This window comes from Arachis hypogaea, chromosome 19 (assembly GCF_003086295.3).
Source record: "Arachis hypogaea cultivar Tifrunner chromosome 19, arahy.Tifrunner.gnm2.J5K5, whole genome shotgun sequence".
Taxonomy (NCBI): domain Eukaryota; kingdom Viridiplantae; phylum Streptophyta; class Magnoliopsida; order Fabales; family Fabaceae; genus Arachis; species Arachis hypogaea.
Window position 1 is genome coordinate 11,175,050 of NC_092054.1, and position 27,490 is coordinate 11,202,539.

The following is a 27,490-nucleotide window of genomic DNA, read 5'->3' on the forward strand; positions in this document are numbered from 1 at the left end:
TACAAGATTCGAGGACGAATCTTTTTTGAAGAGGAAGAGAATGATACGTGCTTCAAATGTTCGTGATATGAAGAGTTCAAGAGTTATTTAGAAGATATTTTAGTTTACATTTTTAGAATATTTTATTTAATGTATTTTGATTTTGTTTATTTAATTACTAGATTGGGCTTTATGTTTATGGGCTTTAGGGTTTTCTTTGTTTTAACCTAATAAGAGGTTATAAATACCTCCTTAGCTATTGTAGTCGTAGTATAGAATTTTTAGAGGTTTGAAAACCCCTTTTTGGTTTCGTGATGAAACCATGGTGTGGACAATTGAGGTTGAGGAGTCCCTCTCTTGTTACATCGGGGAATTGAATAGAAGGTTGAGGAGTCCCTTCGATTCAATTTCCAAACTATGGCGTTGACAAGTTAGGTTGAGGAGTCCCTTTCTTGTTGCGTCAAGAAATTGGGTAGAAAGTAGAGTGATTCTCTTTGTACTCAATTTCAAATTATCTTTTTTGTTCCTATTTTAATTTCAATGTATCTTTTTATTCAGTTTGAATCCTTATTTTCTTATTTATCTTTTATTTCCGTATCACGATTACTCGTCTGAATTCGAACTGAACCAATTAAATTGGTTCTGAAATCAACGGGTAATCGGATCCAATCCGATGGCTTTTGTTAGTGATTGGTTCAGATATCAATTTTGGGGGTGCGGAACCCGAACCAACCCGCAAATCCGATCATATATTAATTAAATAAAAAAAATAAAAATATATATATGACTTTTCCATTAAACAATGATTATTCATTATTAATATGTTTGGATTTTAATGAGTTTAGTTTTTAATGTATTTGGTGTTTAACATGTTTGGATTATTTCTATTGATGTTACGTATTTATTGTACTTGTTGAATTTTTAAGATAAAAATTTGGTTTTTTTTTATGAATTTCAAAATTATCGAGTACCCAATTATCCGAACCGAACCAATCCGTTCTTAATCGGTTTGGTTTAGTTTGGGTACATGTACAAAAAAATGTAAATCCGAACCAAACCGACCCGTGCTCATCCCTAGTGGATACTTTTTAAATAAAATGTATCAAAGATATATCAAAAAATAATTACAACAGTAAAATTTAAAAAACCGAAAAAATGACACTTTATTATATATTAGTGTTAAACTCGTGTGATATATAAATTCACATTTTAATCTGATATAGTAAATCAAAAATAATATTTTATAATTATAAATTTTTCGAGTTTAGTATAATACTATTATCATTATTATATAATAAATGTACTGGAAATATTGTTTTATTTTTATTCAAAGTAAAATATAAATAGAACAGTTTAAAATTTTTTAATATTCTTGAATCATAAGAAAAGAGACATAAAAAAATAAGAATGTATATAACTGTAATAGTAGTATATCAATTTTACACTAAATTTTATATCAAAAGGCTAATAAAAATTTATCGAAAACCTAGTATTTTACTAACCTCATTCGAAAAGCAATTGGCATATGATGTTATGTTACTTATTACACATTTTATTTCAAGTCTAAAAGTGAAATTATTGATAAATTAGTTATATCTACAGTAAATATTTATACAAAAGTGTAAATCATAACATATTATTAAAATAAAAATACTATTTTTCTTACCTAAATATTATTAAAAACCTCTTTGAAAACGACATTTGTTGTTGATAACTTTGGATTGCCGTTTTGTTTAAAATTAGAACATTGAGACCATTGCAACTCTTAAGTCTAGACAAAGTAAGGTAAAGTTGTTTATGGATAAACACTAGTTTTAGCAAATAAGCCGTACGTGTGATAACGACTCTTGTTAAATTATATTTTATTAGTTTTTTTTAAATAAAAGAATAATATTATTATAATAAAAATAAAATATAACTATAATTTAAAAATTAAAAAAGTAAATAATTTATAAATAATTTTTTTTAAATTAATACAACAACATTAAAAATTAAATATCTAACCACTTAAAAAAGTATATTTAAAAATTAAAAAGGTAATGACCAAATCAGTACTCGAAATATTCAAACGCTGATATTTTTGTACCTGACTATTGTTATTGACAAAATAGTACTTGAATGTTTTAAAAATTTGCCAAGCGTGTCCTCATGCTTGCCAGACTATAGCTCCGGCGAATAAGATGCTTACGTGTTCACCGATTTTTGCTGACAAGAGAAGTTTATTTTGAGTTGGAATTTGTAATTAAAAATATTATTCTAAACCCTAATCCCTCCCCCTCCCTCATCGTAGCCCTTTTCCCTTTTTCTTTCCCTCCCATCGCAGCCCCCTTTCCTCTCCCTCCCTCTCATATCATCTCATCTTATCTCATTATTTCTGCAATAAAAAAGAATAACAATCTAATATCTCAAAATTCCATCCTTTCAAAGCAACTACAAACCAAAACTTTCGATTCTCTCTCTCAGATTAGAGAAGAACAGAACAAGAATCTAAGAAGAAGAAGAAGAAAAAGGAATAATGGATCTAGCAATAGAGGAGTTACAATTCCTGAACATCCCAAAAATCTGTTACCTTTTCTTCCTCTTCGCCTTCTCTGTCCTCTCCACTGCCGCCGCCGTCTTTACCGTCGCTTTCCTCTACACCAACAAAACTGTCTCTTTTTCCTCCACCATCTCTGCAATCCCCAAAATCTTCAAGCGTTTGTTCATCACTTACCTCTAGGTCACGCTTTTGATGTTCATCTGTAACTTTATCTTCGTGATTTTCTTGGTATTGCTTATTATATAAATTGATACACAGAACTCGTTTCTGCAGTTTTTCACGGTTATTATGGGTGTGTTGGTCATTGTGAATTTGGTGGGATTGTTGGTGCAGAACGTTTTTTACTGTTTGCAAGAGTTACCATCACCAAAGGATTGATAAGAGTGCTTTACATGATCATCTTGATAAGAAATTTGAGGGGTTTGTAGGTGGATTTTTTCTTTTTCTTCTTCTTTTAATGTAATTGGTGGAATAGTGTAATACATTTGGAAAGAAACACAGATGATATTGGTAGATTGTAATTTAAATTGTGATATTGTGTTCTATTGTGCATGCTTCTATCTGTGCCTTTATATGATTTGTGATGGGAGGGAGAGGGAAGGGGAGAACGATGGAGAGGGAAAGGGAAGGGGCTGCAATGGGGAGAGAAAGAGAAGGGGAGAGTGTGTTGGGGGCTGCGATGGGGATGGAGGGGGAGGGGAGGGGGCTGCGTTGGGTAGGGGAGGGCTGCGATGGGGAGGGAGATGGAGGGGGAGTCTGCGTTGGGAGGGAGGGCTTAGGGTTTGGGGGGTGGTTTGCCATGTCACCAAAATACGGTGACCATGTCAGCATTGTATTTACCGGAGATTTGATCCGGCGAGCTCGGGGACACGCTTGTCAAATTTTAAAATCTTTTAGGGACTATTTTGTCAATAACAAAAGTCAGGTACCATTTTGTCAGCGCCAGAATCTTTCGAGTACCGATTTGGTATTTACCTCAAAATTAAAAAAGTAACAACCTAAACAGATAACTTAAAATTTAAGTAATAACAACTTAAGCAAAATTGTCACGGCCCAAAATGAACCATGATCGGCACTCAGGATAACAGTTCCCTAGCAAGCCTATCAGACTTAAATATAAATTAAATAAGAAAGTTACAAAAATTTTGAATAATTTACAAATTCTAAAATAAATACTTATATATTTTTAATAATGACATATGGAGCATACAACGTCTAGGAACTCAACAAGAAACAGATACCCATTGCAAATCATAATTCTTGAATAGAAGGGCTCACATATTCAAGTATTTATTCCTGAAAAAATATTTTTAGGAAAACGGAATGAGTTTTGTAATTCGGTGACTAGACAATACATTTATAATCCACATGAGACCATATAAACATTATTATTGAAGTGATTTTTAATTAGAAAATAGTAATTGATCATAATAAGTGAATCAATAAAGGAGTTTTCATACAGAAATCAAATCAAAAGTCTATACTTGGGCGGCTCCACTCCTATGGATAGCACTTTCCGCTTGTGTGTCCTAACAGAATAACAGATCTAACGTGTGGCCTACACGTTAGGCTAGCAACACCCCTACTAGCTGAAGTCTAAGTTAGATGCATCTAAGTTAATGTCATAACCGCTGTTAATTACGGTTTTCTAATACGAGCCTCCCAAACCAATTCAAAACATATAAATTCAAATATAATAAATCTTCGATCTTTCAAATATATACAGTATTGAATCAAATCAAATAATACTTTCTCATAAGAAATCTTTTCTAATCATAACTTCTTCAATCATAAATAATTTCAAACACATTTCACAATTTCAAAGTCAGTAAGTACTAACAAATACTTCAATGCTTCAAAAGTATATATTCGAGTAAAATCAAATATTCTAAGATAATATAAAACTTCATCAAACATATATATAGTCTCATGTAAAATAATTTCTAAGATATGAGCTTCATAAAAATATTTTTTTCAATTATAATAAATTAATTATTCTAATCAAATCAAAGTTCTTCAACAATAATTTTATAAATATAATTAGAAACTCAGAATAGCATAAACAAAAAAATTAACAGTTATAAATGTAAAGCTTACTCACAAATTGATCCCAAGAGATCGAAAAAAACTAAACCAGAGTGCCAAGATAAAAGGTGAGGAAGGTAGAAGTAAAATGGAATGAAAGAGCATGAAATTTGGACCGAGATAGTAGCAACAACTTCGATTTCTCACTGCAGCAACCTCAACAACAACCCTAGTATCAATAACATAGAACAACCACAGTAACAATGGCAACGAATCCAAAAGCCTACGGTGGTTTAAAACTAAGCAAAGACAAAAAGGGACATCAAACAGGATAGGATAGCGTCAATAATAGAGTTTTATGGCAAGACAAGGCAGAACAAGTTTAGTCTTACTAAAGGAAATAAGAGGATGGAGCATCAGCAACTCCGATGATCCCCCATCGGCAAGGACAGAATAGGCAGAAGCAAAGCTGAGCTAGGGCAAACTTGCAGAGTTTTCAACGGCGGCTTCCAGCGATGTCAGCGCGATTCCCGGTGACCAGAGGCGTGGTGGCGCAGCTTGCGACAACGGCGGAGGCGTACCAGCTCCCCCTCCTCGCGAGACTCTCCTCTCTCTAGCGAGATAAGTCTCAAAGTGGTCCCTAAAGTTGCACTCGAGTCTCATAGTAGTCCCTGAACTTAAAAGTTACCCATATTCGTCCCTGAAGTTGCACTCCGGAACTCAGATTCGTCCTTCCGACATATTCCGTCCATCTGGCATCACTGAAAAGTTGATCTGGACTCCTCTGTGACACGCTGGCCAGGTAACGGCTAACTAACGTGGATTAGTAAATTTTTATGGTGCAATTTGGTCTCTAAATTAAAATTAAAAATTTTAATCCCCAAATTTAATCATTATCCTCTTCTCTACCGTAATCCCTCTAAATTAAAAGACAATGAGAAATAACGTGCTCGATAGCACCTTCGTCATCAAAATGGACATAGCTCAAGGATAATACACAGAGTGAGGAAAACTTGACTGAAGGATTCAGGAATTCTTTGTCAAATCTGATTCTCCCCTTAAGCACTAACTTATTAAGTGATCTTGCTTCAATGACACCTGGATGCAAGATATAACATAGGCACGGATCATCCTCTTTTAAAGTAGGCAGGCAAAGCTTTAGGGTCTGGACATCACATTCACTAGCTAACTTAAGCCACTGATCAACATCAGGGTATATAAGCTGAAGGTCATAGCAGGTTAAACTAAGCTTGAGCTTGAATTCTTTGATTGCTAAGCCTTAGTATTGTGATAATAGTATGCCCAAAATCCAATCTATTATGGTTGGCTCTCGTGCAAGTGGGAGATTGTTGGAAATAAGTAGTATAGCCATAATCCAATCAATCACGTGTCAAATAATTTGTTATTGTTATTATATTAAAATGTTCTTGATTAAATTTAGATATTTATCATTGTGATAGTGATCACAATATTGAGAGATAAATCTTTTATAATTTAATCTAAATTGTTCTTGGTAATAGGATTATTAAAAAGGACATTAATAATCCAAAAAGATCAATATATATATAATGGTCTTCATTAGATGAAGATTAATAGATCTCATTTATTAAATTATATATATAGATGGTGCATATAGAGATATGACCATTGAACGGACTCACTTTGAGAATTCCTAATGGTTATAATTACCGTATATTTGTTAATAGAATATTCTCAAGATGAACATAGTAATAGAGTTTCCTTTGACCTGCAACTGTCATAGTAATTAACAATGTATTTATTATACTTTGATTCCGGACACCTAATACCCTAGGGTGCTAGTTGAATGGATATTGGGTATGATTTAAATACTTGTAGAATTAATGATTAGTCAATAAGGAATCCATCAACTCTCGGTAAAGAGTTTGAGCTCTATGATTATAATGACTGAGATGAATAAAACCTTGGCCAAGGGGATTGAATGAATGAAGAAATGAGTTTCTTAAGTCATTCATAGTTCATTATAATAATGGTAACAAGTTAGAGTTTGACAATTAAACCATACTCTAAGGGTTAACCAAGAGCTAGAAAGATGGAAAGAATTATACTTTGTTCTTCTGAGGTTCTTAATAAAAATATATTACTTCATACTATCGGGTTGTTGAGGAGTGTTGCTAGACGCCAACCTTGATTAGTAAATTTAGTATGACTAATTTACTACCCGCTTAGTATTGAACCTATGGAGTCACACACTAACGAGTGTTCTAATCTTTGTTATAGAATTATTTAATTTATTATTTTGATTTGATCAAATAAATAATTATATTAATTCAAATGGAATATTATTATACTCTTTGCTAGCACCAAGAATATAATAATAATATGATAATTGAGAATATTAAATGAGATTTGAGATAATTAGTTATTCTATTTCTGAATTTGAATTATAAATTTGGATGAGATCCAAATCGTTTATGTTTTAAATTGTTATGATATGATTCATAAAATTTAAAGGATTCAGATTTAGAATTTAAAGATATGATTTAAATTTGAATTGAGAATCAAATTTAAAATCAGTAATAAATCTCATACTATATATATGTATGCCAAGAGTAGAGGAAATAAAAGGTGAGAGAATAACAAGAGTTTTATTCATTTGCCTCTACACACATAAATGTATGTGAACCTAATTCTTGGAGAAGAATTTTATGGCATGCAAAGAGTTGCAAAAGGTTTCTCAATTTAGATCAGATGTCTATTGGTCAAGGAGTTGACAGTAAAGGTTGATTTCGGTGTAGATACGCATAGCGCCTTTTTACCATCGAAGGAGAAAGTGATTTTACTAAAACGTCTAAAGGTATTTAGATCTGATCAATATTTTATTGGAATAAAGTTTAAGCACAAAATAGATCTTTAAGAATTACTTTCTTTTCTTCCGCTGCGTGTTATGAACACATGGTAATCCTTCAAGTGGTATCAGAGCTTTGGCTCTTTTGTGTTTAAATTTTTATTCCTATTTTCTTAAAGTTTGTGAATTAATAGGATTAATTCAAAAAATTTTTTAAGCATGTGATGTATTTATTTCCGTTGAGATGGTTTTATAATAAATTAATAGTTAACTTATTTTAATTATTTAATTGTGATTAAATTATCATTCTTTTAATATAAAAGTTGTATTTATAAACAAATATTTTGTTTGATTTTATTTATTTATTAAGTTTTATTGTGATTTTTGTAACACCCTACCACCCAAAACTTTACGCTTAAGTCGTAAAATAGAGGTGGCGAGGTATTACAACTTCTAAAAATTAAAATACATACTTTTAATAGTAGAAAGAATATAATAGACTAGGAGGCTTGAAAAATGGGTAAAACAAAATCGCAAAATGAAAAGCGCCACGCTCCGAAAACGGAACAACTTGCGTGTGAGGCAAACTATAACTATCAAACGTAAGGTAATAAAAGTGGGAATAGAAAGCCAAAGGTACAAAATAACAAGCTCCTAACTCAGTCTGCAAAGTCAAGGCTGGCCGGAGAATATATATATATATATATATATATATATATATATATATATATATATCCAAAACCCAAGATGTACATGAACAAAATCCTGCCTCTCCATAAACCTCTAAGATGATCAAAAAGAATAAGTTATGTTGAGAAAAAGCTAAGTACGTGCATATACATCACTTCAAGACAAAATAACCCAGTAACTACTTCGCTTTAGGTGTCCAGATGCCTAATGAGATACCTTTCGACCTGCATCTGAAAAACAACAACATAGTATGGAATGAGAACCGGAGGTTCTCAGTATGGTAAAGGTGCCCACATAGTTAATATAAAAGGTCTCGAAAAAACCAGAGGCATTCCTAGAACTCCGACACTCAAAATCATTCTTAAATAAAATAAACTAAACCAAAAGTTAGGTAAGTTATCTAAGGTATTCTAGTTCTAAATCTAACTTTAACTTAATACTTCACTTTCTGTCGCCTCCAATCCTTCGAATCACTGGTGGAACAACCCTCTCCCCTCACACCTTCGTCAAGAGGGATTTCTCAGAAAACATACACATACAGTTCAAGCAAGGAAAACACAGATAGAGAAGCATTTTCAGCAAGTAGAACAAGTAGCGGATAAGCAGAATTAAACAGTTAAGCAAACCAAAACAATGCACACTCAAGCAAACAAACAAATGCATATGATGTATGCCTCTCCTATGGCTGATAAGTCTCATCTGTCGGTTATACAGCCAACCCGACAAGTCCAGCTGATAGTTAACCATTGGACAGTTCCTCTATGCGCGCATCCCCAAGCTCAATAATATTCCATGGAGTCCAACTCCAAGCTCAATAATATTCCATGGAGTCCAACTCCAAGCACAAATATAATATTCCATAGAGTCACACTCCAAGCTCAATAATATAGTATTCCATGGAGTTAAACTCCAAGCTCAAATATAATATTCAATATATATATATGCATGCCCATGGGGGAATCCGGAGAGTTAAAGTGTCCGGTCACATCTTGCGACAGAAGGTCAACAAATAGTCTTAAATACACAAGCTACGTAATAATCTCTTTCTTTTTTAAAATAGCACTTCAAATCAAAACTCTAATTCTTATAGAAATTTTGGGTAATATCTCCTCAAAGACTCGAATTTCTGCCACCCTTCAAGGGTCCCAACTATCAAACTAAACACCTCTCAGTCATTCAAATCATTTCCAATAACAAATTATTTCAAAATCAAACTAATACTAATATTAAATCTTTTTCCAAAATCAACCAACTTCAACAGCAAATTATTGACAACAGCTAAACCACACATTTTATACCATATACACAATCCATCAATTATTCTTTCAGTTCATTCCTATCTTAAGGTCTTCTAGCCTAAGTTTTCACGTGATATTAAACATTAACTACAAGAAACCAAAACCATACCTTCGTACGGAATCAAAATATTCAAAGCTCCGGAGAAACTTTCTGACTGAGCTATCGAAGAAGAAAATGTCAAGAATCGTCTATGCCTCCTAAAACTCCCGTTGGCCAAACCCAAAGGAAAGAGAAGCTACGTCACTGTCAACTTTTACTAATCAAAAATGGTGCCAATGTGTAGAGTAGAGGAGAAGATTACGAATACTCTTACTAAATTAGATTTTTGATTGGAGTTACAGATTGCAAGAAATCGAAGCTGGAAATTTGGTGGGATTTACAGTCTGTTACGTTCTTCTCTCTCCTATTTTCTTTTTCTTTTTTTTCTCTCCCACATATGCTAATCATATACATATACATGCATGATTAATTAGTAAGCTGTTAAGCCGCCTTTGGCTTTCTTTTTTATTATTTTATATATATATATATATATATATATATAACTTAATGAGAAATGTAAACCATCTTTAATTTCCATGCTTCATAATTAATAATAGTAACGATCATACTAGAAATAGTAATGATGATCATGTAATAATAATAATAATAATAATAATAATAATAATAATAATAATAATAATAATAATAATAATAATAATAATGCAATGCATATAATATATATAAATTTATAATGCAATTTAATACTTACGGCAATTATATACAATGTTAATAATAATAATAATAATAATAATATGAATTTGATTAAATTAAAATTATTAGTTCAATTACTGATATTAAAATAATTTTTCTAAAAAAATAAAGAATTTTAATTTTATAAAATAAATTATAACTTATTTATATTTATATTTTTAAAACTGAGGGTCGCTACATTCTATCCACCTTATAAAAATTTTCGCCCACGAAAATTGATATAAAATAGAAAAGATTCATACTAACGTAACTTCTCTTCTTAAACATGTCAAAGAAAAATAGAAAGATTTGACATGTTTAGTTTGCAAATTCAGGATATTCTTATGGCTTAAAAGTCTACGCAAAGCAGAAGATACAAGATAGGCTCGATGCAGAAAGGTTACAAGGCAGGCTGGTATTAGAACGACGGATTTATCATCTCTAATACTCGCTTCATCTAGCTCCTAAGTTCTGCCGATTCTAATGGTGTCACCTTTCGTAATACTATCGAAACTGGTTCAGTCTCTAACACTAAATCTATCACAACTTACTTTTTCTCTCGACACCTAACTGGTTATCAAAGAGATATTTCTATCGGTCTAAATTTCTAGTCTGTATCCAAGTACAAAACTACGTCCAGTCTTTTCAGTCCTAAACTTTCATATCCGATTATGTAACCTAAACGAAAGCGGGGTCCTAGCTCTACACAGAACAAATCTATCCTACGCATCCAGTATCATACTTACCTCAATACTGTCGTGGCCAACCCGCATCTGCGGCTCTCCCACGCGGACAATTCCTAGACATGTGTCCCGGTGCTCCACATCGAAAGTACATTCTCAGTCCGGCCCTATGCGGCTCCTCTTGAGCAGTCTCACCAAAGCCTTCCTGTAGCAGTGTCCACTTCAAGGAGCGATCCTCTGCGAGCTGGCTCTTCTTAACTAACTCAGTGAAACTTGTTAGCTTTTGTAGATACACATAATTAAAGATATCTCTCCTTAGTCCTTTCTCATACTGAGCACACTTCCATTCCTCATAATCGGCTGGATTTCCTTGACAAGTTTTTGAGAAACGGCATAGGTTGTCGAATTCACGGGTATAGTCAGCAACGGACATATCCTTTTGCTTCAGCTGCATTAACTCCAATTCTTTTGCAATGCGAAACTCATGCAAGAAATATCTCCCATAAAACTATGTCTTGAATCTATGCCAAGGGACATCCGTTAACTCCACCTGCGAGGTATGACACAATTCTCGCCACCAATTCTGAGCATCTTCCTCCAACATATAAGTTACTATCTCCACTGATTGTACTTCAAGAACATGCTGAGTGTACAAAAACCTCTCCACTTCTCGAAACCACTGATCAGCCTCCAGGGCATTAGCGTTTCCGTTAAACCGAAGTGGACCATTCTTGAGGAAGTCAATAAGGGTCATTGACCTATAGTATCGACTTACGTTACTCGTACTAGCACTAGAGTTTCCACCTCGACGTCCTTGCTTTGGTTCAACCACGGGATTTCCTCTCCGAATACCTCGTTGGGATCCACGAGACGACATTTGGTCCCTATTCACACCAAACAAGTGATATTAAGTTGATCAGTCTCAATATCGCAAGTTTAATGCTTCAAGTTCCAAATGCATGCTCATGAACATTTATGCCACATATATCAATCAGATATCCTAATAGCACATATACACACCCAGAGTATGCCTAGAAGCATAATCAGTCCATCCCTCAGGCTCTATAGGAACGAACTGCTCTGATACCATAATGTAACACCCTACCACCCAAAACTTTACGCTTAAGTCGTAAAATAGAGGTGGCGAGGTATTACGACTTCTAAAAATTAAAATACATACTTATAATAGTAGAAAGAATATAATAGACTAGGAGCCTTGAAAAATGGGTAAAACAAAATCACAAAATGAAAAGCGCCACGCTCCGGAAACGGAACAACTTGCGTGTGAGGCAAACTATAACTATCAAACGTAAGGTAATAAAAGTGGGAATAGAAAGCCAAAGATACAAAATAACAAGCTCCTAACTCAGTCTACAAAGTCAAGGCTGGCTAGAGAATATTTACATATATATATATATATATATATATATATATATATATATATATATATATATATATATATATCCAAAACCCAAGATGTACATGAACAAAATTCTGCCTCTCCATAAACCTCTAAGAGGATAAAAAAGAATAAGTTATGTGGAGAGAAAGCTAAGTACGTGCATATACATCACTTCAAGACAAAATAACCCAGTAACCACTTTGCTTTAGGTGTCCAGACGCCTAATGAGATACCTTTCGACCTGCATCTGAAAAACAACAACATAGTATGGAATGAGAACCGGAGGTTCTCAGTATGGTAAAGGTCCCCACATAGTTAATATAAAAGGTCTCGGGAAAGCCAGAGGCATTCCTAGAACTCCGACACTCAAAATCATTCTTAAATAAAATAAACTAAACCAAAAGTTAGGTAAGTTATCTAAGGTATTCTAGTTCTAAATCTAACTTTAACTTAATACTTCACTTTCTGTCGCCTCCAATCCTCCGAATCACTGGTGGAACAACCCTCTCCCCTCACACCTTCGTCAAGAGAGATTTCTCAGAAAACATACACATACAGTTAAACTCCAAGCTCAAATATAATATTCAATATTCATATATATATATATATATATATATGCCCATGGGGGAATCCGGGGAGTTAAAGTGTCCGGTCACATCTTGCGACAGAGGGTCAACAAATAGTCTTAAATACACAAGCCACGTAATAATCTCTTTCCTTTTTAAAATAGCACTTCAAATCAAAACTCTAATTCTTATAGAAATTTTGGGCAATATCTCCTCAAAGACTCGAATTTCTGCCACCCTTCAAGGGTCCCAACTATCAAACCAAACACCTCTCAGTTATTCAAATCATTTCCAGTAATAAATTATTTCAAAATCAAACTAATACTAATATTAAATCTTTTTCCAAAATCAACCAACTTCAACAGCAAATTATTGACAACAGCTAAACCACACATTTTATACCATATACACAATCCATCAATTATTCTTTCAGTTCATTCCTATCTTAAGGTCTTCTAGCCTAAGTTTTTACGTGACATTAAACATTAACTACGAGAAACCAAAACCATATCTTCGTACGGAATCAAAATATTCAAAGCTCCGAAGAAGCTTTCTGACTGAGCTATCGAAAAAGAAAATGTCCAGAATCGTCTATGCCTCTTAAAATTCCCGTTGGCCAAACCCAAAGGAAAGAGAAGTTACGTCACTGTCAACTTTCACTAATTAAAAATGGTGCTAACGTGTAGAGGAGGAGGTTACAAATACTCTTACCGAATTAGATTTTTGATTGGAGTTACAGATTGCAAGAAATCGAAGTTGAAAGTTTGGTGGAATTTACGGTCTGTTACGTTCTTCTCTCTCCCATTTTCTTTTTCTTTTTTTTCTCTCCCGCGTATGCTAATCATATACATATATATGCATGATTAATTTGTAAGCTGTTAAGCCGCCTTTGGCTTTCTTTTTTATTATTTTATATATATATATGCACAATCATAATGATAATATATATCTAACTTAATGAGAAATGTAAACCGCCTTTGATTTTCATGTTTCATAATTAATAATAGTAAGGATCATACTAGAAATAGTAATGATGATCATGTAATAATAATAATAATAATAATAATAAACGTAATAATAGTAATAATAATAGTAATGCAATGCATATAATATATATAAATTTATAATACAATTTAATACTTACGGCAATTATATACAATAATAATAATAATAATAATAATAATAATAATAATAATAATAATAATTTGATTAAATTAAAATTATTAGTTAAATTACTGATATTAAAAATAACTTTTTTAAAAAAAATAAGGAATTTTAATTTTATAAAATAAATTATAATTTATTTATATTTATATTTTTAAAATTGAGGGTCGCTACAATTTTGATCACAATAAAAAGAATAAGATGCAAAATATCTTTTGTTTGTTTCTCATATATATAAGTGTATATATAAAGGTCAAATTTGATTTGATAATTTTTTAAGGCTAAACGTTAGTACATGAAAAATCAAAATTTGATTTGATTGATATGTTTTGAACACTATAATTTTAGAAATTAGTTTTTCTAATATTCTTGATTATAAAGAGCGGCCTGACAACTAGGAGTTTTATTTTCAAGATAATAATCAGTGTATACATTTGATATTTTAAGGATTTAATTTTATATTTTTACCTAGACAACCTGGGAGTATAAAATTTAATCCATGAATACTGGTAAAAATTCTCTAACAATTGAGATAAATCTTAAAAGTTAGGAGTTTGCCAAAAATAAATTTATCTCTTGTTTACAAGGAGCAACCTGATAACCAGGACACTTGTACTCAAAGATAGAATTTATTTATGCATATGATGATGTATAAGGAGAATTAATTTTATACTTGAATCTAGACAACCTAGGGGTATAAAATATAATTCAGTTAAATAATTGTCTGACAACCAGATAATTATTTGAGATTATAATTGTATGTGATACAATTTAATCATATTTATTTGGAATAGGTATGAGTAACAGCTTGACAACCAAGGTACTCATTCATGATTCTAAATAATTTTTTTGTCAGAAATATAGATTTTTTATTTACTTTTATATTTTAAATTTTTTAAATATGTTCATCTTTCATATGGCATACTTGAAAGTAATAAATTGACTATACATTGAGAATTGTTCTTATGTATGAAAAGGTTATCATGGACATGATAATCCTATTGAAATAATATTGTCTAATAAATTTGGTTATGGAAAAGTTAGAAGTGATGAAGAATTTAGAATATTGCTTTACTGCAATATGGGTTGTTTTGACAATTATGAGTTCCAATTTCAAAGACAACTTACTATTTATTATTAAACATCTTGAGAAGATGTATGATGCCCAAAGTAAGATAGTATGACTATTAAAGATTTTATTTGAACTAGTGGAAGTATTGGGCAATATATTTTGAATTAAACAACTTTAGAAGTTGAAATGCCATTAGGCAAATGGCTTTTGCGAGAATTGTTCTTGCAAGCATTTTTGGAGATTTATTTTGTTACAAACAATTTATAATTGGCCCAATATGATTAAGGTTTGTGGTCTTTTTTGAAAAATTCAATATAAGTATTGAGGATGTGAATTAAAATTGCTCTTAAGGGTTGGTTTGACCAATAATAAAGATATTGAGTATTTTTATTATAAGAGTTTAAAGTAAAATCTCTAACATCTAATTGATATTCTATTCAAATAGGGAATGAGATTCTCTCAACACACAAATACTAGTACTCTATGTACTCCATCATGTTTAAAGAAACATGAAATTTGATTTAGCTAAGGATCACTGTTTTTTAAATATTTGGACTACGTTTTAAAAATGTTGGTAAATTAACAAATTTTTCACTAAATCAATTTTTTTCCATATGAGATATGGAAAAGGCATAAACTCAAACTCAAGAACATTAGAGTTTGGAGATGTCTTATATGTATTAAGAGATTGCACAACAATAGAATTGATATTAGGTTCAATAAATGAGATTTATTGGTTATCCTAAAGAAATAATGAGATTATTTTTATCACTCTTCTTTTGACAAAGTGTCTGTGATAAGAGGTTAAACTCCTTTTTAGAAAAGGAATTCCATCTTAAAGAAAAAGTGGGAGTACAATTATTTTTATTAGAATTGTATACCACTCAATAGAGGATATACTTTCTCTTGAAAGTATAAAAAGTTTGATCGTCAAACTAACTTTTCGAAAAAGTAGCCTATTTGTATAATGATACAATTCTATAAAGATAGATCTAATGGTTACTTAGATTTTTTATAATCATGTTCAATAAGGATAGTCTTAAAATAAAATTATACACTATTGTAGTGGGAGATTTCATGTTTTGAAAAAACGTGATATTTATTATGCACTATGTGTATTTTACAAAAGGTCAAGTAAACATGCTCAAGAGCAAAGGTGTTTAAGGTCAAAAGAGTTTTGATAAACACAAATGTGTATTGAAAAATTATACACCTGATTGATCGGCTCTAGTGCAAGTGGGAGATTATTGTGATAATAGTATGCCCAAGATCCAATCTATTAAGAATTACTTTTTTTTCTTCCACTGTTAATCCTTCACTTGGTGACTGAACCTCACCAAGCTTTGCTTGCCATAATCAAGGAATGTCTTAATTTGTTGATCTTTTTTCTGCTTGGAAGACCTCCTAATAGATTCTCGGTCACAAATAGACAAAATGGGAAAGGTATAAAATATTTCTCTCCATGTCTTAGACAAAACACTAGTCTTGATAGCATCTTTCTTTGGCAGTCTTGAGAGAATGTCATGAAGTATGGTTTCTGATAAACTGGATATCTGGTCCATTTTTTCATCCATTATTGTGTCCTTCAAAGCAAGTAGAAGAATATCAGAAAAAGAATAACTCAATCATCTCAAATTATGATAATCAAAAAAATAATTTCTAAAATTTGTTTTTTTCCCTTCGCGCAACAGTAATTAACAAAGCAGAACCCACAAGAATCATCATTGACCACCATCGATCCAAACACTACTAATTTGGATGCAAAAACACATACAGAACAAATAAGATCAATGATGTGGTAATTTTACTATAAGTATATACTATATAGTACTATACATTATTTGCTTTTGCTGCCATCACCTAAACTTTTTTACTTTATTACCGAATAGTGAGTCTAGGGAACATTAAAAAGAAATTCTAGTAATCCACAACCTACAATTGTTCTTAACATTCTACACATTTAGGCATGATATTTGAAAAATTGAAACTTTAAAGATTTGAGCTAAAGCAAAGTCAAAATTTGAAAACTCTAAACTCTAAAGTTAGTTCTCTGTCCAATATTTCAGATTGTTTAAAAGAAACCTTTCGTTATTTGCAGAAGTGCCAATAAATATTAGAATTAGTAAAATTACTGTTAAGCACTAAGCAATTGTATACTGATCAATGAGTTCAATATATTCAGTGCTAGAAAACGATACATAATCACAGCTAATTTAATGGTAGTATTAGTTAATTAACAATGATAATAACCGCTAGAGTGTTAGAACTTAGAACCGAACCTGAAACGCAGATTTCAGTCACCGAAGATTGAAAGAAGAGGGAGATGGCGGGAAGAAAGTGGCGGTGTTAAGTTTAAGGGAGAGAGAGAGAGGGGGATGTTTAAATTTAAATATGATCCCTAACGGAAAATTGATTCAATCTTAATAATATCTTATCTTAACTAAAAAATTATTTAAATTATGATCTTATATGGAAGTTATCAATTTAATTTATATTTTTGTAATTTTAGTCAATTTTCAGTTATGATAACGCTGACTAATTTATTAATTAAGTAAATTATTTTTGCATTTTATTAATTTTTTTTAATATGTTAAACATAAAAGATAAAATTTTATTTTGTCAAATAATTATGATATATGTAATAAAAAATTAATTATTGCTAAATTTAATAAATATTAAATAAAATAAATTTTAATTATTTTTAATTAATTTTTTTTATTATTAAATATTTTTATTTTGTTATTATTCTACTGAGATTTTAACATTTTCAACATAAATTATTAATCTTGACCGAAAAATGACTTATTTAGTTACTTTATTTTCTAATTGTTGCAGGTTTATCCAAATATATGACAAGAGTATTACGTTTCTAAATATTTGTACATTATTTCCTTCAATTGATTCCTTATTATATAGTTATCACCACTTTTTTTATACATAACTAGATATACAAGATATATCTGGAGACTTTTTAAATCTAATGTATCGAAGATATATCAAAAAATAATTACAACAGTAAAAATTAAAAAATCGAAAAAATGACACTTTATTGTATATTAAATTACTTTTAATTTTTTTTAATTTTTATATTAATTGATTACATTGGCACAGCGACATACAGTTCCAGAATATAAACCATAAGAGTCTTTTGAATTTCATAAACAATTTCTGGGTGGATTGCCAATATGAGAGGGACTAATGCTACTTTCATTGAGTTTATGACCTTTATTTATGAAGACAATGTGCCCCAAAAGAGTATATTAAATTATTAACACAGGTTGTTATTATCTGTATTCTATACTCCACAAAATTCATATCACTATTAAACATTGTTTAATCTTTTTGGGAGTTAATTTTTTTAACAAGAGCTCAATACAATAAGTGAAGCAAGAACAACAACAAGTAAATAGAAAAGTTAAAAAAAATTATAAAAAAATTCATCAATTTTTTTTTGGGTTCTTCTTTTCTATAGTATATTTCAGATTTTGTATTCATAAAAATATTTTCAACCACTTCGATCTTACTAAAATTTTCTTAATCCGATTATAAGTGAAAGTCTATCCGTCACATATTTTCTTATATTCAATTCTTATTAAAATTCTGTTAATCTGACAACATCATTTGTATCTTTTATCTATACAATCTCGTTAAAATCTCCTATAAAGACTGATATAATCCTACATTATAACTCAATTTCTCTCACACACACTAAATTTCTCTTCTCTTGTATGAGCCTCATGCACCAAAGAAAGCATAATTAAAATTATTTTTCAAAAGACCCCATCAACACACAACCAAAGCTCTCTTTTATGATAGCGACTCATTGTAAACATTATTTCATCCCAAATTAATAGTAAACCACTTGAGGCACCCTCCAACTCAACGTATTCTCATCCCGCAGCATCACTCCCCGAATTCTTGTTACATCAAACTTCGTCACTACCTACCACTTAGTCTCAAGCAAGCCTAACATATTGATTTAAATTTTATCTTGAAGTTTTTGACCATGTTCAATTTTTCATCACCCATTAACCCCCTAATATTCCAAGAACAAAATTATTTTAAAAAATTATTACACACTTTTTTTTTATTTTTGGGCCTGCAGCGTCTTACTTTCTCTTTTTGTTTTGCCAATCTTCTTTTTTGAGTAATTTTTTATTTTATGCTTGGAGATTAGCTATAATATCATCTTCTTTATTGTATTAATTTGCACCTGATTCCAACACGAGGTCCCAAGTTTTTCTATTTTCAAGTATCTTCTCCTCTAAAATAGTATCTCTGTTTTCCTTACTTCCTTCATTCTTGTCCGAACCACCATCATCAACAACCCTCTTTCCAGCTACTTCTTCATCGTGTTCCGATAGCTCCCCTTGTCCCTTTGTCAATGTTGTTCCCTTTGTGCCGGAACTCATGCCACTATCATTCACAATGTCATCCTTATCACCCGTTCCTTCATCAACGTCTTCCGCACCATCATCATCAACATACACACCCAACCCACCAGTCTCTCCATTCAATGTCACCGCCAAGAGAGTAACAACTTGGTTCTCCGCCACCAACTCTTCCTCGATCTCACGACTTAACATAGGTGGCGTCAAGGTTGCGCATCTCCCTTGCCACGTTGAGCCGCTTCTTCCGTGGCCAGCCTTTAACTTTCCTCCTTCAACACCGATTCGATTTCTCTCGGTTATCTCCGCGCTGATCTCCAACGCAAGTTTCGCAAATGTAGCTTCCTGCACACTTGTCGTAGACCCTTCCCTAGCGTGTCCATCTCTATTGTGAAAATCGTGCTCCATTTTCATCAAGCCTGACCCGAATTCTAGACCCAACCCAACATCACGGAACTGGTTGATTGAGGAAACCGGATTCAAGGATCCTTTCCTATTTTTTTTGGACATCTTTAAATGGTTGGGCCTAACACCAAGCCTACAAAAAATCTTCTTTTTCTTATTCCTTTTAACCCTCCTTTCCAACCCATTGAAGTTACCTTCATAAATGCATGTAATTGTTTTTAGAATCAGTTTTATAATTAATATAATCACATCCCACACAATCCGCTCTCCCTTCAATCCCTTCATAAATTGGTTGATATGTTACCGTTTTTACCTTATTTTGTTTTGAATGATCACTAATCCACTCATTCAAAATAATTTCAGGAATTACCAATCTGCCCTTATCTTCTCCGTCTTTTCAGCTCCCCATCACCACATCGACTGCCTGGTCGTTGAAAATTGTCAATTTTATAGTTCGTGCACTCCTTAAACTCGTACTCGCACATGCCCTTTTTGCAACTGTTCTTCGTTGTTCTCAACTATAGTCACTTTATCCATTAGCTTCTTCATAATAATTCAATCCAAAAGCTTCCCGTCCCACTTCTTTCACTAGCACATGAATCCACTGATACCTATTGTGATATGGACCCATTCATTAATCACATACATGATACAAGTATCAATTTGTACTCGTCCAACACTAAAAGACATGCACGATTCTGTCACTTTGTCACAACCGACTACTTCTCCCCATTGGCCTTCTAACATACTAAAGGTATCTGCTGACCATGCATGTAAGGGAACCCCGTAGCATTCTAACCACACTCTTCGAGTTTCACATCGCTCCGTCTCATCCCATCTCCATATACTATGGAAAAATTGCAAGAGACTATGCATTTTAAACGTATATGCTTCTTCCGCATTCAATATAGAATCAAAAGTCAAAAGAGCAGCTTTATACGCTCCCAGTCTCCGTACTTGGACAACTTGAAGCAGGTTTTTTGTAATCATCTTTTTCAAAGAAATAAAATCGATTGCCTTCGTCGTACCGCCGACCAGACTTCTCTGCAATCCAGATTCGCTTTCACCACCGATACTTTCACTTTCTTTGTCCACCCATTTCCATGTGGATTTGGTTCTTTTGGATGCCTTGTTAGTTTCTCTACCTGCTTTTGGTTATCTTCTCCCTGAGGTTGAGAATTTGTCTTGTTTCGACTATCACCTCATTCCTGGTGTTGTCTTTCGAACCTTTGTCTCAATTGTTCGTCTATACTTCGCTTCTCCCACGTACACAGTCTTCCCTTTCAACCTCATATGATTTATTTTTATTATAGCCTTTAGAGCTCCACCTTTCGTTGTGTATCGGACGAACACAAAAACATACATATTACTACCTTTTTGTTTTCGTGATAAATAGATGTCATTAATGCGTCCAAACCAATTAAATAGATGGAATAATTTATTTTTCGAAATGTCTTCAGAAAAATTATCAACAAAGATGAAAAAAGCCTCATTTTCTAACCGTTGGTACTCTTCTCAATTCCAAATCCTAAATTTTTTTATATATCTCTAGTTCTAACCCACCCTGTGTTTTTCACCCTCTGTCTCACTCCTTCTTTCATCTCTCGCGGACCAGTGAGATTCACACCTTTCTAATGTTTTTTTTTTCTTTTTACATAACTACATTTTGTTTTCGATGCATCTTAAGATTCTTACACGAAGTTGACAGGAAACGGCAACATGCATGAACCAATTCAATGTCGAATAAGCAATGCCCAAATAAACTTTGTTTTTGACATGAATTTTCATGAATTTTATACTAAAGAATTTGATAGGGATTATCCTTCACGTTTATTTATCCCATAATCCCTTTTATCCGCCACCTTCCCTAATGATCCTTACAAATGATTCCAATCCTCCTCGTCCTGTTGTATTATTCCATACATTTTCAGTCTCACTTTTCGAGTTAGAAGTGAAAATGATGAACATAGTAAATTTTACATTTATTATTGAGTATGAATGCAGCAAGCCGTTCATAACTTTTTACTCATACAAGAGAACTTAAAACTCATGAGAAATGATTCTTTTCTCCATTGGGCAAATGCTTTTTAATGCTCTCTGTATGAATATCAAGTAAGTAAGCACATAATAGCAAAATATAAGAAAAGGAAAATTATATTTAAAAACAAAATTGAGTTTGTTATTATAGAAACCTTCACACATTCAAAACTTCCTCCTCTATGGAAAGATAAAACACCAAAGAAAGCAATGTAAATGAGTTACTAACTAACAAAAAGATAATTACTACTTTAATCTAAAACTAATATTTGCATTATCAGAACTTGACAATCCACCTAAGAGAGATTTGAGATGAACAAAATCAACAACATTCACATCATTCTTGACTGAGCTTGTGACCTTGACATCCTTCAAGCCATGCAACCAACACTTAGACTTGGGATAACAATAGGAGCAAAACTTGCCCTTTGACCTTGACATCCTTCAAGCGTATGGGTCTTCCCAATACTGCATAATCCAAGGCATATAAATACCATATTAAGAAAATAGGTAAACTAACAGACTATAAGTAGCAATTTATACTTACAAGATATTGATCATCATAAAAACTCTCATCAAAAGGGATGCAGGGATGGATGGAGAGGGAGAGTGATGTCAATAACTTTTGTGGTTTAAATTGTTCGACAAATTTCCCCAACTGGTAAAGACGTGGATGAGTCATATTGAGCCGAACATTTACTTCCAGTCGATTAGAACAGCTTAGAAAAGATATGGAAGGTAAGTCATCACCAGCATAATAGTATCGAAATGATAATAGATTTGGAGTGTCAATTTCAAGCAAATCCATGGTAGAGCAATTAGATAACACCAAAGACTTGAGTTGAGAACTTGAAATACTAATGTACTCAAACATGGAGCATTCAACCAATTCCAAACTCTCAAGGAAAGGAAATTTGGAAGATAGATGAAGAAACCATAAATCTGTAAAAAGAAATTCAATGTTCATATTCATTAAGGTCAAAGCTCTCAAATTTCCACAACCATCAAAATTCATCTTGGAGGGCTCATAACTGTCAGCAACATAATATATTTTCTCAATATTTGGAGCATCAATATAAACATTTTGTACTCCCTGAATATCAACTCCCTTGAGATTTTGTAGACCATGCATGCTTACTGATTTCATAAGAGAAATTTGCATATCACCGGCACCTTGGGGGTTGTATACATAACACCACTTCAAGGTTATCTGCTCAATTAAAGGACAATGAGAAATAACATGCTCGATAGCACCTTCGTCATCAAAAAGGACATAGCTCAAGGATAATACACGGAGTGAGGAAAACTTGACTGAAGGATTCAGGAATTCTTTGTCAAATCTGATTCTCCCCTTCAGCACTAACTTATTAAGTGATCTTGCTTCAATGACACCTGGATGCAAGATATAACATAGGCACGGATCATCCTCTTTTAAAGTAGGCAGGCAAAGCTTTAGGGTCTGGACATCACATTCACTAGCTAACTTAAGCCACTGATCAACATCAGGGTATATAAGCTGAAGGTCAAAGCAGGATAAACTAAGCTTGAGCTTGAATTCTTTGATTGCTAAGCCTTGGTCACTGAACCTCAGCAATCTTTGCTTGCCATAATCAAGGAATGTCTTAATTTGTTGATCTTTCTTCCTCTTGGAAGACCTCCTAATAGATTCTCGGTCACAAATCGACAAAATTGGAAAGGTATAAAATATTTCTCTCCATGTCTTAGACAAAACACTAGTCTTGATAGCATCTTTCTCTGGCAGTCTTGAGAGAATGTCATGAAGTATGATTTCTGGTAAACTGGATATCTGGTCCATCTTTTCAACCATTATTGTGTCCTTCAAAGCAAGTAGAAGAATATCAGAAAAAGAATAACTCAATCATCTCAAATTATGATAATCAAAAAAATAATTTATAAAATTTGTTCTTTTCCCTTCGTTTTAGCAACAGTAATTAACAAAGCAGAACCCACAAGAATCATCATTGACCACCATCTGCCCAAACACTAGTAATTTGGATGCAAAAACACATACAGAACAAATAAGATCAATGATGTGGTAATTTTACTATAAGTATATAGTGCTATACATTATTTGCTTTTGCTCTAAACTTTTTGAATTCATTTACCGAATAGTGAGTCTAGGGAACATTAAAAAGAAATCCTAGTAATCCACAAACTACAATTGTTCTTAACATTCTACAGATTTAGGCATGATATTTGAAAAATTGAAACTTTAAAGATTTGAAATTTTGAAAACTCTAAACTCTTTTGCTACGTTCTCTGTCCAATATTTAAGATTGTTTAAAAGAAACCTTTCCTTATTTGCAGAAGTGCCAATAAATATTAGAATTAGTAAAATTTCTGTTAAGCGCTAACACTGATCAATGAGTTCAATATATTCAGTGCTAGAAAAGGATACATAATCACAGCTAATTTAATGGCAGTATTGGTTAATTAACAATGATAATAACCGCTAGATTGTTAGAACTTAGAACCGAACCTGGAACGCAGATTTCAGTCACCGAAGATTGAAAGAAGAGGGAGATGGCGCGAAAAGAGTGGGGGGTTTTGAGTTTAACAGAGAGAGAGAGGGGTGTTTAAATTTAAATATGATCCCTATTATTTAATACAATATAAACAGAAAATTTATTCAATCTTAATAATATCTTATCTTATTTTAACTAAAAAATTGTTTAAATTATGATCTTATATGAAAGTTAACAAGTTAATTTATATTCTTGCAATTTTAATCAATTTTCAATTAAGATAACGCTGGTCAATTTATTGATTAAGTAAATTATTTTTGCATTTTATTAATTGTTTTTTTAATATGTTAAACATAAAGGATAAAATTTTATTTTGTCAAATAATTATGATATATGTAATAAAAAATTAATTATTATTAGACTTAATAAATATTAAATAAAATAAATTTTAATTATTTTTAGCTATTTTTTTATTAAATATTTCCATTTTGTTATTCATCCTACTAAGATTTCAACATTTTCAACATAAATTACTAATCTTGACTAGAAAATGATTTATTTAGTTATTTTATTTCCTAATTGTTGCAGGTTTATTCGATATATATTATTTTAAGATTAATAAAAAAAATTTATCATTGTTAATATGTATAACAATTAATATATACTGATATCAAAAAATTAATAGTAAAATATAAAAAAAATGTTAACAAAAATTTTGATAAAATCATAATTTAATAATTAAAAAATTGTTGAAAAAAATAATTTAATTATTAAATTTTTTTAAAAATATTTTGATAAAAATATAATTTAATTAATAAAAAATAATTTATTAAAGGGTATTTTGGTAAGCAAAATTTAATGACAAAAAAAATAAAATTTTTGCTAAAGAGTATTTTTGTAAAATTTAATTTATTTTTTCTTGAAAAAACTGATAAAGTTAAGATTAGTTAACACAAAACATTTAAAATGGATTAAAGAGAAGGTGTTTTAAAAGTTATAAGGGAGGGGAATGTATCTACTTAATATACTAAAACTGGGTTTTCCCCTGGCTACTAAAGGTGACGTGTCGATCTCTCATGCCTCCGTTTTCCCTCCAAAACGAATAAATTTTTTTTTCTATTCTAAATTATTTTATTGTAATTATATTATAATTAATACTAAATGAATAATATATAATTATACTAATTTAGCAACATATCTTCATTATAATTAATACTAAATGCACTATTAAACTACTTATCAATTATCAATTAAAAATACTTTTAATAATTTTAATGATAATAATAATATCAATAATAGTAATAATAATAATAATAAATCTTTGTTACCCGATTCACGTATATCAAATAATTTTTTTAAATTATTTTATAAAAAATATCTTTAATATAATTATATTGTAATTAATATTTAATGAATAATATATAATTATACTAATTTAGAAACATATCTTCATTATAATCGTATCAAATCAAAATTTAATGCATTATTAAAAATTTACCTTAATAATAGGTAATTTACATATTTATTTTTGTTTTACTAAAGTCTATATATAGTGTTTTCCTGTGATACATGAATCTAAATTTGAGAACATATATTTTATTAGTGGCAAGTTGTTAACCCATTTATATTGATAATAATAATAACTTTATTAGAATAAATATCAAATTTTATTCCTAATATAAAAATATAAAATTTAATTCCTTCCATCTTCATTTTACCACTATAAAAAACCATGTATACTAGAAGAAAATATCATTCGTTACCAATAAATCTTTCATTTGATAGCTTTTACAACAATTCTTTTTTTTTCAAGACGTCGTTGCAAGAAGGCAACTATCATGGACACAAACTACCACACTCTCCAACTTTCGTGCTCATCATTCGGAGCTATATAAGATATGTTATCTATGAAGTATTTATAGACCATGGTGTTATCATGTATGCATAAATAAAAAATATTTTGTATTTAAATTTAAGTCATTTACCTGTTTGTAGTATATTGTAGTGTGAAATTACTTTCAATATGTGTTGTGTAACGATATTATTATGTTCTAATTTAAACTTTTACTTTAGAATTGTATTATGATTTTATCTCATCATTTTTTCTTAGATATCAAGTTGACGTATTTTTATTTATTATTATTATCGAAACGGATGTGATATGAAATGTACCAAAAAAAAAACTCTCACATTCAATTTATTTTATTGTAGTCTTCTATTTATTCTATTTATTTTTATTTTCTTCTTATTCATTTTATTTTCTTTTTAAATATTATATAATTTATTATAATTTATACCAATCTATCTACTTAATATACTAAAACTGAATTTTTTTCCAACTTATGATGGTGAGGTGTCATTTTCTCGTGAATCCATTTTTCCTCCAAAATGATTGCACTATTTCTCTCTTTCAAATTTATTTTTAAAAATTATCTTTAATTGATATAATTGTATTATAATTAATATTTAATCAATGATACATAATTATACTAATTTAAGATAATCTCTTTATTATAATTATACTAATCTCTTTTAAATTTATTTCATAAAATTATCTTAATTATAATTATATAACAATATTATACTTAGTATTTAATGAATAATTCATAATTATACTAATTTAGAAAAATATCTCTACTATAATTATATAAAATTAATAATTAATGCATTATTAACCTAATTATCAATCAGAAATATTTTTAACTATTTTAATTATATTGATATAATTCTATTTTTTATTCATTATCCTAAAATTTTATTAGTGACAAGTTATTATCTTAATGGTGACCTATATAATAATAATAATAATAATAATAATAATAATAATAATAATAATAATAATAATAATAAAAAAGATAAAAAATAATATTTTAGAAAAATATAAATTGGTTATTAATAATGATAATTATATGATTAATTTTTAGTAATCATTAAATATATTTAATATAAATAACTAAGTTTAATTAGTTAACAAATAAAAAGAAATATTATTGCACGATTGTAGAAGTAACAATATATGTATATATATAACCAATTTAATATTAATAACGATAATTATCGTTATTATTCAATAATAATAATAATCTTTTTTTTAATTAAAACACTCATCTAATTGAATTAATATAAATATTTAATGAAAATAAAGGATAAATTTTTTAGTTTGAAGGATAATACAATCGAATATTCTTGAAGATTTTAA

At 30.7% G+C, this 27,490-nt stretch overlaps 1 protein-coding gene across 1 annotated transcript; it reads right to left on the reverse strand.

Annotated features, from left to right (window-relative positions):
• Nucleotides 1-22,051: 22,051 nt before the first annotated feature.
• LOC140182130 (putative F-box/LRR-repeat protein At3g58880) lies at nt 22,052-23,633 on the reverse strand. The gene is made up of 2 exons (XM_072228251.1): nt 22,353-23,633; nt 22,052-22,174 (listed from the first exon to the last, which is right to left on the reverse strand). Exons 1-2 carry the CDS (start codon nt 23,631-23,633, stop codon nt 22,052-22,054), a joined length of 1,404 nt encoding a protein of 467 aa, XP_072084352.1.
• Nucleotides 23,634-27,490: the final 3,857 nt, after the last annotated feature.

Bases quoted from the DNA above. Each gene is read 5' to 3' on its own strand.
- LOC140182130 (XM_072228251.1), bottom strand. From the start codon at position 23,633: ATGGTTGAAAAGATGGACCAGATATCCAGTTTACCAGAAATCATACTT. The intron at 22,175-22,352 runs GTAAGTATAAAT...CATGGCTTGAAG, and splicing joins TTTATGATGATCAATATCTT to GATGTCAAGGTCACAAGCTC.